Below are 15,713 nucleotides of genomic sequence, written 5' to 3'. Positions count from 1 at the left end.
TCAACTCCCCAATAAAAAGACATAGACTAACAGAAATATTTCTCATGTAAGTCTTCAATTTTATCAGAAAATGCTTATAATTCCCCTTTTAATTGATTTAGCAATTTTTTGTTTACCATTTTATCTGCATTATTTTTCATGATAATCTTCAATTTAATATGCCTTTCTATATATTTTCTCTATTTTATCAGAAATGTTTTCAATGTAAATCTTTGATTTTATTACACATGTTTATAATTCTACCTTTAATTAATTTAGAATGAGTTTTTATATCTACCATTTTTATGTAAATTTTTCCATGAAATAGTCAATTTTAACATGTTTGTCTATTTATTTCTTGAATTTTACCAGAAATATTTTCCATGTAAATCTTCAATGTTATCTGAAAATGTTTATAATTCCACCTTCAATCAACTTAGAATTATCTTTATGCGTACCATTTACCTATATAATCTCCATGATAATCTTTAATTTTAACATGTTTTTCTATATATTTCTTCAATTTTATCAGGAATGTTTTCCATGTAAATCTTCAAATTTATCAGAAAATTTTTATTAATTCCACTTTCAATTAATTAAGGAATACTTTTGTGCCTACCATTATTATATCTATATAAAAATTTCCATGATAATCTTCAATTCTAACATGTTTTTCCACATTTTCCTACAATTTTAGCAGATATATTTCCACATAAATCTTCAATTCTATCATAAAATGTTTCTATCCCGTATTTCAATTAATTTAGCAACGCTTTATATGTTTACCACTTTACTCTTTAATTTTCCATGAAAATTGTCAATTTTAGCGTGTTTATCTGAAATATTTTCCATGTAAATCTTTAATTTTATCATAAAGTGTTTTTACTTCCCTTTACTTCCCTTTTCAATAAAAAAAATTTTAAAAAGGAAAAAAAAAAAAAGGATAAAACAGGAGCAGCCCTGATATGGTATTTCCCTCTGAAAGTTTAGAAGCTAGGCCTTGACTATATGCATCTGTTTCAACAACCTTTTCTTCCAAGCTCTAAACATAGTTCTGCAATTTTGTATTTCACATTAGTGTAATGTTAGAGACGTCAAACTGTGAGACAGCCATTAAGGATAGTGGCAGGGGTGAAGTGGAACCTGTCTAAACATACAAGACAAGCTGTGTGTGCTGTCGCTGGCAGGACTAGAGAAGCAAGACCACCCAAGTCTTTTGGAACTCAGAAGGCTAAAATGAGACCCCCGGATGTCAGACAATATTTACTTCTGCTGGATTTTGCTTTTAGTTTGACCGCTTTAATCCCAGTACTGGAGAGGCAGAGGTGACCCGTGCCGCCACAGTACTGAGTCTGAGTTAGACAAGTTGAGAGGATAATAGTAGTCAGGCTGGCGAGATCCTGACTTAGAATATATTTGATCATAGGTCAGTCTTCCTTTCTGGTAAGAAGAAACTGATGGAAGGAGGCTGGATGGAAGGATGGTGTGTATCTTGTGCTTTGAAGACATTTCAAGTGCGTTCCATGCAATCCTTAACAATGTTAGCAACTTAAAAACACTGTCTCTGGTCTCTGCTTTCAATGACTTTCTGCCTGTTGAGGTTGGTTCCTAGGATCACTTGGTTTTAGCCTTAGGCTGACAAGTCCTTTTGAATGTACAGTACTGCATGTCATAGTTTGCAAAGAGTATTGCCTTTTTGGACCACAGGCAGGAGTACAAAGATATTTTTCCCTAATTAAAAAGATTTAACCTTGTAAGTCTTACGGATCAGGGCCTGGAGAGATTTCCTGGGAGAAGCAAGAGGGATATCTTTTCCAACATTCTCTAATCTGAAACTCTTAAAATCTTTTATTCTCTTTCAAAGCTCTGAGTGCCCTGTGCTGCTGTCTGACAATGCAAGGACAGAGGCTCAACTCTGGAGAGAAGAGTCCAGCTGAGAAAACGAAGGGATTCCTAACTTTACTTCTTTTTTATGACAGTTAAACATCTCCTGTTATAGAAAGCTAAGTGGTTCTGGGCAAATCACTGTCAAACTGTAGTTCAGACAAAATGTGCTGGGCTAGGAATGTTGCATTGATTGGAACCCAACTGGGCTCTCAGACATAGACACTAGTTCTGAGACCCAACAGAGCCAGAAGCAGAGAAATGGTACATACTCCCTCCATGATGCATTCTTCCATGGCCTCGCAGACAGCCCCACTGAGTGGCCAAGGGTAGGAGAAATGTCTTTTCCACCAGACAGACACTCAGAGGTAACTTGGCCTTTGCTTTGTGAGGTCACAGAAACTCTGAAGATGGTATTCCCGTCTTCCTTGTCCTTGCTTTTGTACTTTTAGGCCCAGCATTTAGGTCTTAATGGTGGAGGATGAAGGAAGAGGAAAACCACACAGATACACAGTTAACCCATAACCAAAATAGGCAGAAAAATATGATTGATGGAGATTTAAAGTAAGGGCTAGCTGCTCTAGGGTACCAAGTCAGTTATCAATGGTGCTTAGGAAACTGCTCCAGATGTCTTGAGACTCCAGGATTTTTGCATCTGGAGATAATTTAGTTTCTTTTGGGGTTGCATAAAAATGTGAGAATAAAATTAATTCTGTAAGATATACAGAAATGTTATTTAATAAATGGCTAGAGCATTGGAACATGAGGAAATGAATAAGTAAACTAATGAATATAAAATATGAATTGTAAATTTCTAAACACTATAAATATTAGCCCAATGTAAGAAGTATTTCCTAAATATTGCATATATTTATTTTATGAATTATGGCATAAATGTGGGTTGTTTTCTTTTTTTTTATTTTTTTTTTATTTTTTTTTTATTTGATATAATTTATTTACATTTCAAATGATTTCCCCTTTTCTAGCCCCCCCCCCACTCCCCGAAAGTCCCGTAAGCCCCCTTCTCTTCCCCTGTCCTCCCTCCCACCCCTTCCCAGTTCCCCGTTCTGGTTTTGCCAAATACTGTTTCACTGAGTCTTTCCAGAACCAGGGACCACACCTGCTTTCTTCTTGTATCTCATTTGATGTGTGGATTATGTTTTGGGTATTCCAGTTTTCTAGGTTAATAACCACTTATTAGTGAGTGCATACCATGATTCACCTTTTGAGTCTGGGTTACCTCACTTAGTATGATGTTCTCTAGCTCCATCCATTTGCCTAAGAATTTCATGAATTCATTGTTTCTAATGGCTGAATAGTACTCCATTGTGTAGATATACCACATTTTTTGTATCCACTCTTCTGTTGAGGGATACCTGGGTTCTTTCCAGCATCTGGCAATTATAAATAGGGCTGCTATGAACATAGTAGAGCATGTATCCTTATTACATGGTGGGGAATCCTCTGGGTATATGCCCAGGAGTGGTATAGCAGGATCTTCTGGAAGTGAGGTGCCCAGTTTTCGGAGGAACCGCCAGACTGCTTTCCAGAGTGGTTGTACCAATTTGCAACCCCACCAGCAGTGGAGGAGTGTTCCTCTTTCTCCGCACCCTCTCCAACACCTGCTGTCTCCTGAATTTTTAATCTTAGCCATTCTGACTGGTGTAAGATGAAATCTTAGGGTTGTTTTGATTTGCATTTCCCTAATGACTAATGAAGTGGAGCATTTTTTAAGATGCTTCTCCGCCATCCGAAGTTCTTCAGGTGAGAATTCTTTGTTTAACTCTGTACCCCATTTTTTAATAGGGTTGTTCGGTTTTCTGGAGTCTAACTTCTTGAGTTCTTTATATATATTGGATATTAGCCCTCTATCTGATGTAGGATTGGTGAAGATCTTTTCCCAATTTGTTGGTTGCCGATCTGTCCTCTTGATGGTGTCCTTTGCCTTACAGAAACTCTGTAACCTTATGAGGTCCCATTTGTCAATTCTTGCTCTTAGAGCATACGCTATTGGTGTTCTGTTCAGAAACTTTCTCCCTGTACCGATGTCCTCAAGGGTCTTCCCCAGTTTCTTTTCTATTAGCTTCAGAGTGTCTGGCTTTATGTGGAGGTCCTTGATCCATTTGGATTTGAGCTTAGTACAAGGAGACAAGGATGGATCAATTCGCATTCTTCTGCATGCTGACCTCCAGTTGAACCAGCACCATTTGTTGAAAAGGCTATCTTTTTTCCATTGGATGTTTTCAGCCTCTTTGTCGAGGATCAAACTATCATTATTTGCAGACGACATGATCGTCTACCTAAGTGACCCAAAGAACTCCACTAGAGAGCTCCTACAGCTGATAAACAACTTCAGCAAAGTGGCAGGTTACAAAATCAACTCAAGCAAATCAGTGGCCTTCCTATACTCAAAGGATAAGCAGGCTGAGAAAGAAATTAGGGAAATGACCCCCTTCACAATAGCCACAAACAGTATAAAGTATCTTGGGGTGACTCTTACCAAACATGCGAAAGATCTGTATGGCAAGAACTTCAAGACTCTGAAGAAGGAAATGGAAGAAGACCTCAAAAAATGGGAAAACCTCCCATGCTCATGGATCGGTAGAATCAATATAGTTAAAATGGCCATTTTGCCTAAAGCACTATACAGATTCAATGCAATACCCATCAAAATCCCAACTCAATTCTTCACAGAGTTCGAAAGAGCAATTATCAAATTCATCTGGAACAACAAAAAACCCAGGATAGCTAAAACTATTCTCAGCAACAAAAGAAAATCTGGGGGAATCAGTATCCCTGACCTCAAGCAATACTACAGAGCAATAGTGTTAAAAACTGCATGGTATTGGTACAGTGACAGGCAGGAGGATCAATGGAACAGGATTGAAGATCCAGAAATGAACCCACACACCTATGGCCACTTGATCCTCGACAAAGAGGCTGAAAACATCCAGTGGGTTGTTTTCATGTCATCAAACCATGTTATTTATTTCATGAATAGAGTGTAGATCTGGAAAGTTTCAAAATATATAAACTTTTCATGAAATACACAGCAGGTAAGTCCCAAAGGGATTAGGTAGCCTGCCCAAGATCCTAACACTGAAGAATTAGCAGAACTGACATTATCAAGATTCTTTGGGCTGATAAGACAGCTCGGCTATGACAACCTGAGTTCAATCCCCAGGACCCACATGATGGAAGGAAAGAACCAACTCCTTAAAACTGTCCTCTAGTTTGCATATGTGAATTGTACACAGATACACACACATGTACACATACACACACATACACATATGCATGTAATAAGCAAATAAGTGTAATAATTAAAAAAGTTTTTCCCTTTGAATACATGATAGAAACTACATTGGTAAACTAGTATAATACCCAAAATTAACCTGTAAGCCCCACTCTGCCCAAGAACTGGGTAACTTCACAGAAGGCTGAGAGTGTAGTTTGGAAAATAAAACTTCATGGAAAAGTATGGTGGCCTATAAGCTTTTGTCCATAAAAGCAACATGTCTCTGGGCCGCTCAGGTGGGATATTCCAGGGACTGACCAAAGTTCATCTCTTGGTCAGTATTTAATATTTAATAAATCTTACTTCATATTTGGCCCAAAATGGTGGAATTCCTTTTTCTCCAGTGAATCTCAGGATTAACATTGTAGGTAAACTTACTTGGGTTCTTAAGACTATCAAGAGTAAAATGAGATTCTGTGGGCTTAGGTGTTTAAAATGAGATTGTTAGTCAACATTAGGATTAAGTGCATGCATCTGCTTTCTTTCTAGCTTACATTCTTTGGAGATTCTCAACAGCCCCTATTAAAGGTCCCCTTAAAGGGGATCTTCACCTTTCTAACTCAGTTTCACCAGGTAAAGCACAGCTATAATTATTGTGTATGCATGAATGCTCATAACCCAATGTTAATTGTTTGTTTTTGTTCAAATGGATCTGTTTGTCTCAGATTCTTCCTTAGATGGGAATAACTAATTCAGTCAGTGAAGGGAAGTCTCCACCGAGCCCTAGCTCTAGTCTCTGGAAGTAGTTGCTCTCAGACAAGCCATTCCATTTAATCCCCTCCCCCACCCACGAATTATAGAGGAAACCGAGGCTCTGAAAGATGTGCCATCTTGATGCAAATGCTCATCAGAGGCAGCATTCGCCCCAGCAATGTCTGCTTCTAAAAGACACTCTAAAGTCCCACCTAGTCTAATCTGCAGCTCCTTTGCGGGGTTGCAATGTACAGCATTTGTGCTTACCAAATGTTTGCAGAGACTGATAAAAGTACTTTATTTTTTTTTACAACCTAGAGAATATTCACTTTTGAGTCTATGATTTGGGAGTCAATTTAAAAGCCCATGGAAAATTTACTTCAAACTTATGGGAAATGAGGCTAAAACATAAAGAATAACACAGTGTTAAAGTACTGGAATATTATATTGAGTTCACATAAATGCTAAGTTTTGCTTGTTCAGAGCAAAGTGTTAGCCGAATAATACATTTATGAACATAAAGCTAAAAGGGTTTCCAAAGCCTTCTGTATCATATGTTAGGATTCGGTCTCCCGCTACTGTCTAGTAGACTGTGCTGGAACTAGAAGGTTTGTGTAGTGCCAGGTTCTGTGCTGTGCTCAGGAAGTTTCCCCACTGACACGATCGCAATGGCTGTGTTTTATGTGACAACTTAGAACTTAGCATGCTCAAATGATGCAATAATTCCCTCACTGCCCCCACTCTGTGTTGAGCATCTTTCCATCTATCACTACTTGATGTGAGTTTCCACAGTCGGTGGTGAGAACGTGCTGCCTCCTTTGTTGAGGCCCTTCCACACAATCTGACTAATCGACAGAGCAATACACTGCCATGGTAAGGCCAAACAATGACAAAGAATCACTGCAGTGTATAAGTATATTCTTGGTAAACTAATTTCTTCCCCTGCCACTCTCAAAGCAATATAAACTTCGTTGTTCCTCCTGGATCTCAAATGCTTGTAATAAATTCTTTGAAATGTCAGTAATGTTGAACTGAGGGTTTTGTTAAAGAAGATTTTCTTCCTTTCATAAAAGGAAAAATTGTCCTTTGCAGAGTATATGGGTAAATATATTTTGCTTATCTTATTCAGTGCTTAATACAGATGGGTAAAGGGATTCCCATTTCCCACCAGGCCTCTTGCTGAATGGGTGAATTGTGAATAAAGTTCTCAGTCTTCTGGATGGTGGTGTGAGCAGAAATAAATCCTTACTCTTTCACAACTTTAGGCTAATGAAGGCCCATTCAACAAATTTATAGCATTCAAAATATCTCTAATAGTGTGTTACATCTAATCTTCACAGTAAATCTCTGAATTTGGCTGGATTTCTCATCCATGATAATCAAGTTTTCTTTGGCTCTTTAGACCAAGAGGAAATATTTCCCAGTGCTTGCCGACTCCTGGTTTACAGATGTCCTCATGGCTGGATGGAGAGCATATTGTCTACATGGTGACAATATTACCATTTTTTACCAACTTTACTTGATTTCAGAAAATCATAAACCAATCATCTAAAAGAGTTATCTGATTGTCACCATACTTCAATTAAAAGAGGTGGGTTTTATTAGTCATTTATAATAAGGAATATAGATTTGCAAGCCTCTATCCTTCTCTCATCCATTAGCCAACGTGCCCTTGTTATCCTGCTGTGCAAAACTTGGTGTAATTTCCGGTTCATCTAGAAAGCAGGGTGTAAGACATACCAACACTTACAACAGCTGGAATGCTGCTGGCCGGGGAGGAAGCTTGCTCACTATAGCATAACTCACCTGAGTGTAAGAGGTTCAGGGCAATGAGTGAGGAAGCACTGAGCATGTGTACTACACTGAGGGTCAAGACACATTTTAACCTTGAAAACGAAAGTCTCCCACGTCTAGGGTTTCTGCCAGTGTGTCGGTATTCCTGGTATTTTACAATTGATTATAATTCACCCCGGCTTTACAGCTTAAAACCTGAAATTTTATTGATGATGTGTTTTTGCCATTTGAATTTTCAATACACTGTATTAGAATATTATTATTTTTTTCAATTATCGTGTTTTGGAGAAGGCGCTTTTAAGTTCCGCATCTGAAATAAGAAAACACATAGTTTTAGCTTAGTCTCACTTCTGCACATGACTTGATCCTATGTGAATGCAGAGATGTCTCTGTTCTTTCAGAACTGACAATGGCCGAAGGAGGCTGCCCATAAGCACATATGTGTGGGACACTGGTACTACACAGCCTACTGATTTCTGAAGCAAAACTCAAAGGAAACTGAAAGGGCCTCAGAGGGATTACATTTCACGAATGAAAAAAAAAATCCTATAGCCAGGAGCCTTGTGCTAAACTGATCAGTTGCTTAAGGGAGGGAGTGTGGCTTCAAAAACCTCAGGCTCTTTTTATGGTGAGGAGAAGAACTCATGTTTAGAGAAGACTTGCTTTAAAAATAATGGAAATTACAACTAATGGAGATTTGGACTTTATGTTTCAGAAAGGGGTAGGGCACCACTTACCTACTGCATGTCTACATTGACTACAGTGCTGAGTGTGCCAATAGGAAACTATTGTTAAGAAGGTCAAAAGACCTTGCCCCAGCGTAATGGAGGTAGGATCCTGATCCAGTTTCATTTCTGAGATGCTACTAGGCCTATAGACCAGCAAGTTCTGGAAGTGAAAACACATCCTACTCCATCTTCCAAGCACCTGTCAGGTCTCTCATTCTGTACACAAGCACATAGAGTTTCCTGCGCCTGCTTCTATTGTTGTGTCTGTCTCCCTCCCAGCCTCCCTCCCTTTCTCCTTCTCTCTGTCCTCCCCCTTTCTCAGTTCCTCTGTTGCTTATTTAAATGTGTGTTAGTTCGGTAAAATAAGAAAAGGCAAAGATTATCCTGCTTCCTGCCAAGCAAGATGGCGTTCAGAAGGCCAAGGTTAAATGCAGTGTTTGCTTCCTTAAGCTTCTCTAATGCACAGGTGTGGCAAGACAATCTGGGATGAGAGCTTACAGCGGCGACTCTCTGTGGATGAAAACTTGACTTTAATTTGGGCTCTCTGGCTAAGATAAACCTCCTTCTGCTATCATTATCCCACTTACGTTTGTTTTCCGCTCTCCTTTCCACTCTGCCGTCCAGCTGAGTGGGAAGAAATTCACCTGACCTTGAAGAATACTCAAAATCTGAAAATAAGGTTTGCAATAGCCAGTTGCATCCCAGACTTCTACCAACATTTGGAACGCACATGCACAGGACTGAGAATGTTCTTAGAAATGCTAGGGAGAAAAACTGACGCGCAGAGAGTTACAATAGCGTGTCAAAAGCCAGGAATGAGTGGAGGTGGGGCTAGGATGAGAAAGCTGTTCACCTTCTGGTACAACACAATGAGCTCCATCCATGTGCAGTTAGACCCTTTAGGAGGGGCTCATTAGGACACAGTGGGGCAAAGCGCCTATGATGCCTCCAGCGTGTGTAAAATTCTGATGAGCACCCTCAGGAAAAGCAAAGGCAAAGAGCTGGAAGGCTAGAACCTCACCGTTCACATGATCACAGGGTCTCTGCCAGATGAGGCTAACATGGAACTAAAAGTTTGAGTTTGTTTTTTCTACCAGGAGCAATTACTTTAAGTCCTCCCAATCTAAAAGGTTACTTCTACTTATTGTTTCAGATCCTTGCTTATTCTGTTGCAGGTGGGTTACAGCACATAAAGGTGCATGGACTGAAGACCATTCTTGACCCAAGGACTAGCTTCAGCTCCGTGATGTGCTTTTCTGTCCCATGCACTCTTTATAGAAATTCATTTTGCACATTCACCTGCGCCCTTGCCTGCCTGGCTCCTGAGGATCGGTGTACTCACTGTTCAGAGCCTCTCTCCTCAGCGAGGAAATTGTGAGTGGGCCAGTTTTGAGTATCAGTGGAGACTCTAAACATAGCTCGGCAGCGTTCAGCTTTTGCTATCCACTCTAGACCTGCCTTTCTCTGGCCCTAGTGATCAAAATTAATGAACAGCGTTCCTCTCTTACCCAAGCTGTTCTAAAGGGGTAACACTTCAGTGTCTTTTCTGCCTTGAAACAACAACCTGGTTTTGTAAATGCAATCCATTTCATGGAATTGAGTAGAAACGTGAAATAAAATTATGCTGCAATTTTACAGAAACACCTGACAGGAGCTATTTGGAGACATTTTGTCTAGGTGTTGCTACCTGCCAGGTCTACTCAGGTTTTTCTTCATCTTTGAGAAATGACGTCACCCATATATACCTTCACAGTCTGTTTTCATTTTGTACTTTTTCTTAAGACATCTATACAGCTTTATAAATTCTTATTCTTTGAAGGTTTTTTTTTTGAGCCAAATATAAAACAAAAAAGAATTCTGATGTACTGGCTTTCCCTAATAATCTATGTTGCAGTTCTAAAATGCTGTCTCTGAATGATGCAAAAAAGATAAAGCCCACACTAAAATGGAGAATCATAAAAATGAAATTTAAGTTCTCACATACGAATTTAGTTGATCTTTATTCCCTGAATAATTTTCAGACAAAACACTTCATTCTGCCTCATAAAGATCATTACCTCTGAGAATCAAATGTCTGTGCAGTGCTTTAAAATGGGTTTCTTTTTAAAAAGTTCAAACCTTCCACGTTCCACATGCTCAAAAGCCCTGCAGCGAGTGTTGGGGGGAAACGTTGAGACCATGAAATTGTTCCTTTCCTTTACGCGTGCCTACCTTCAGAGAGTGAAGAGTGCTTTCTGCTTTCTGCTTGTTGACATAGACTTATTCAAGTTTAATTTTGCATCCATTCAAAAATGTTTTTAAACTTCGAACAAGGCACACCTTTAGTGGTCACCCATTCAGGTCCTTGGGTATTAGTGCTATCTCTACTTTCTACATAAATACCACAAATATATTAAGTTTAGAAGCAAAACTCCCAACATTGAAAAATTAGACTATTTTATTAGGACTATAAAGAAACAAAGTGTGGCTTTGAGCATTTCTTCGCTGAAAAAGAAATGAGGCAAGACAAAGCAGCTTGGGCTTCTTTAGGAGTTGCTGGGAGGAACTCAGAAGACAACTTTAGGTGTTGTCAGTGTTCAGTGAAGACTGATGTCTGCAGAGTTCCAAGCTTTCACTCATTGGGAAACAACTCCAGATGGCAATCAACAGCTTGGGCAGACGGGCGCCATGCTGTCGATCAGGGCAGAGTGAACTTCTTTTGGTAATCTAACCGATTTTGTTGTCTTGGTGTGGGCAGAGTGGAAATGTTTAGCCACACATTGTCATGATTTGGATCTGAACTATCTCCCACAGGTTCTGTTTGAGGCTGACTTCCCAGTTGGTGGGGCTGTCTGAGGAGGCTGTAGAACGTGTAGGACATTCTGCCTGTCTGGCAGAAATTCACCCCTGAGGATAGGCCTTTTCAGGTCAATCTCTCATTACTGCTTCAGCTTCTGTTTCTTGTTTCACTATTGTGAACACACTGTTATAAACCAACCCACTCCCCAATGCCCTCTCTGCTATGATGGACTGCAACTCTCCAAAACTGTCAGTCAAAATAAAACAAGTTGTTTCTCTCAGACATCGTGTGCTTACAGATTCACTTGGTCACTGATTCACTTGGTATATAGGCACATCTACTTTATCTCTTCTTAGAGAGCATCTCTCCCTCCCTCCCTCCCTCTCTCTCTCTCTCTCTCTCTCTCTCTCTCTCTCTCTCTCTCTCTCTCTCTCTCTCTCCCTCTCTGGAATGACAGAGATGCATTTTAGATACTGACAATGCTGGGGCTGCCTGGACAGTGCATTTGCTTAGATTTACTTTCCCATCAGATGTCAGGTGTCTGAGAAAGACATTTTTTAGCTTGTGTTCATTTTGGTATTATGTCAAAATTGTTAGGTTGTGTTGTTCTTGTAAGATTTATATAAAAGATTTATATAGACTTTTTAGCTCTGTCTTAGGCATGTGCTTGGGGTAAAAGTTACCTTTACCAGGAATCAAAAGTACATAAAAACTTTGGATTACTTTTAGAAAGCAAATTCAGGGATACAAAGCAATGGGCATGACATAGAGTTGGTTCTAAGATGGTAAGTTCCTAACCTACCTGTCTTTTATCTGTGTGCTCATCTGTTTGATCTCACGTCTTTTCCTGTTTAGAGGCTACAAATGCCATCACTAGTGTCACCCTTGTGTTGGGAAGCCTGAATCAAGGCTCACCTGTAAGGAAGCTGGATGGGCTAATCACCCAGTATTCGAAGTGAGTGCATAAACTGCTTGGTTGTCATTGTGCCTAGGGGATACTCTCCATCTCCACAGACAGTGAGAAAAGTGTCTCATGTGACTTGAAAAACAAGAGGCTCTATATCTCCTGTGCTGGCAACCCAGTCATTCTGTTTGAAGCTAATCTGTTCTAAAGGATGCCATTAGGAAGTTAAAGTTATGTATTTCTGAATGTTTCTCTTCATTCCTCTCAATGATCATAGGCTAAAGATAAGCTTTCATTATTAGCCTACAGCACCTATTTTTTATTTCTTCAGTCTCACAGTAATAAAATAAAATATATAGTTGCTTTATATTGTATCGAGATGTATATTTTTTTTGAGGCTCTGGCATGAATTTAGAATACTTGTTAATCTGTGGAGGAATGGATGGAATCTGGGACACAAGACTGGTGCTAAATTTCTTTGCCTTCCTAACCCCAGAGAGTTTTTAGAAAAATAAAAACAAAAGAGCAGAAAGTACTGAAGGTAAGACACTGTTGTATTCATAATATAGAGAAATAACCACCAAGCCTCTTGGACAGTAGATGCAGTTCTCCACGGGGCTACAAAACTGGGCTAGTAATAATTTTAATTGGATGCTATCTTGGCTGCCTTCAAAAAGTATCATAAAATGGAGTTATTACAGGCTACAAGTGCACTTACAGTGCTGTCCTCTCACCGAAAGAAAGACATCACATTTATCCTTCGGAGGGCAGCATCAATGGGCTTGTATTTGTTTCGTTTACATGCATCCCCAGCCGCCTGCCATCTACTCCTCTTCTCTAAGTCTAGGAGATCAATTTGAATTGGACACAGCAGAACGGGATGCTATGTCTTGCTGGCCGCCTGCCTGTGGGGACTGTACAACACCATGAACAAGTCCACCCTTGCACGGAGGACGGAAAGCGTACCTGTAGAGGGTTAGGCGGTGTGAGCGGTGACGGAAGGCTATGTCCTGGAGATGGGCTGGGTTTCTGAGGGGGGCTTGAGCTCTGCTGGGTTGGAGATGGCTGGTTCTGGCTCTGGGAGTGGGAGTGAGGTTGATGCTGTTGGGGCTGCGTAGCCTGCTGCAGCTGAGCTGGGGGAGCCGCTGGCAACTGCTGTGAGGCAGGTGGTGGCTGATGAGGCGGGGTGGGTTGGGATTGTGGCTGCTGAGACTGTGGGGGCGCCTGTGAGGCTGGCTGTGGGTGCTGGCTGGTTGGTGGAGGAGGTGGTGGTGGTGGTTGCTGCTGTTGCTGCTGCTGCTGTTGCTGCTGCTGCTGCTGCTGCTGCTGCTGGAGCTGGAGTTGCTGGAGCTGTTGCAGCTGGGAGTTCAGGGATGAGGTAGCTGCAGGAAGACAAAAAGGGAGGATGGTGTGAAGCAGTTAGGATGTGTCCTGTGCACACGGACCAAGGGCCACCTTACAGAGTGTTGCCCTTTCTCCTTGAAGCTCCTTGACCCGGCAGAGGACTGTGGGACTCTGGGAGAAACAAAATCATTTCTCGTGAAAATTTTTACAACTTCACACCAGTGTGTAACACAGCAGATATTCTCAAAGCTCTGAGCATTGCTTAAAAGCACTGCATTAAGGAGATGCACCAAGGACGGAGACGGGTTTTAAGCACTTTCTCCTGCTTTCTCTTCTTTTTCATCTGCAAAATATACTCATGCTTTCAAGATTTGATTTAGATTTCCAAAATTCAATCCGTTTAATTCTCTTGGTAAATGCTTGACTGGAGTTACGAACAGAACACTAAATTGTTAGCAATCTTCTTCCCATCCGCCGTCAGAGCCATTAATGGTATCACTCTCACTCGTTACTTCAGACCTACGCCCATCTGCTCAGACATCCTGGTTTAACAGTGTTCTGCTTTAAAACTAGTACAGACTCTTCGGAGTAAAAAGAACTCTGTATGGTTCAATTATGTTTTGGTTGCTGATCAAAGTTTTTTTTCCCCCATCAATTAATTTATGCACTTTATATCTTGACATAACCCCCTCATTCCTTCCTTTCTTCACCTCTGAGAAGGGGGAGGTCTCCCCTGGTACCAAGCATGCCTGGCACCTTAAGTCACTAGTCATATCCTCCCCTACAGAGGGCAGAAAAGGCAGCCCAGTTAGGGGAACAGGATTCAGAAGCAGGCAACAGAATCAAGGTAAGACTCTCCCTCCAGTTGTTGGGAGACCTGCACAAAGATAAGCAGCATATATGCTATATATATACACATATGCATGCATTCACACACATGCACATGCACATACACATACAATACACATGCACATACATGCACATGCACACACATGCACATACACATACATGCACATGCACATACACATACAATACACATGCACATGCATGCACACACACATGCACACACATACATGCATATGCACCCGCACATACACATGCACATGCACAGGTACATACACATACACATACAATACATGTGCACATGCACATACACATACAACACACATGCATATGCACACACATGTACATGCACATATACATACATACATGCACATGCACATAAACATCTATACATATACAATATGGGGGTGGGTTAGGTTCAGTTTGTGTATGCTCTTTGATTGTTGGTGGCTCAGTCTCTGAGAGCCCCAAAGTATAGGGACAAAAATGGATCAGCAATAACAGAATGGCCAACTAATGACTGGCCCAGCCTGAGATCCATTCCATGGGCAAGAACCAATCCCTGACACTATTAATGATACTCTGTAATGCCTGCAGATAGGCGCCTAGCATAACTGTCCACTGTGAGACTCCACCCAGCAGTTGACAGAAATAGATGCAGAGACCCACAGCTAAATATTAAATGGAAATGGAACTCAGGGAGTCCTGTGGAAGAGTCAGAATGATTGAAGGACCTGGAAGAGACAGGATTCCACAAGAAGACCAACAGAGTCAACTAACCTAGACCTTTAGGGGCTCCCAGAGACTGAACCATGGACCAGCCGAAGCTCTTAAATTGAAAGGACTGTGATTGGTGGCTGTGAATTGGTTTAGGTGCTTCAGCATCTCAAAGAGCTAAGAGAATAAATTAACCCTTTAAGGTTTTCTTGAGTTGTGTGTCTGTGGAAAGCTGTCTCTGCACTGAACAAGCAACATTGCTTCCTAGATGTTCATTAGCTAAGGAAATCTCAGTTTTTAAATCTAGAAAAATACCTAATATGAACTGTTATATGATATACATGTCTTCATACAATGGTTATACCTGAAAATGCATGCATATTGAGTGTAGCCAGCAGGGGCATTAATTTCTGCTGTTGTAAAGAATCATTTTATAAGAGACATTGAATGCCACATCGAAAATGATAGGGTGCCAGACAGGATATAGGATTTAAGGAGACAGAGCTTTGCCTTCTAGAAGCTTACACTGTCTTTAAGGATGTAACATTAATCCATAAAAATGCCATCTGGAGGTAATTATTACAGAATCCCAGCAGAAGTATAAGCTAGATTCATAACTGTTAGTTAATTAAATGATAGATGGTGTAAACCTGACCAAAGAGAGTTAGCTCAGCCTGAGGGGTGAGGGCAAGAGGCATGGTGGCTGTGGCCCTGTGAACCATGCCACCAGAGAGACTGGCATAGAACTGG

The 15,713-nt window shown here is 40.6% G+C and overlaps 1 protein-coding gene across 1 annotated transcript in view; it reads right to left on the bottom strand.

The window, feature by feature from the left end:
* The window catches only part of Pou6f2 (POU class 6 homeobox 2), a 487,667-nt gene that overhangs the window by 114,231 nt on the left and 357,723 nt on the right, over nt 1–15,713 (bottom strand). Inside the window, exon 5 of the mRNA XM_052157000.1 lies at nt 13,026–13,441. Coding sequence (XP_052012960.1) covers nt 13,026–13,441 — 416 coding nt within the window. The remainder of the gene's footprint in view (nt 1–13,025; nt 13,442–15,713) is intronic.

The sequence above is a fragment of the Apodemus sylvaticus genome, chromosome 14, assembly GCF_947179515.1.
Source record: "Apodemus sylvaticus chromosome 14, mApoSyl1.1, whole genome shotgun sequence".
In the NCBI taxonomy this organism is placed as follows: domain Eukaryota; kingdom Metazoa; phylum Chordata; class Mammalia; order Rodentia; family Muridae; genus Apodemus; species Apodemus sylvaticus.
This window is presented reverse-complemented; position numbering and strand designations above follow the sequence as displayed.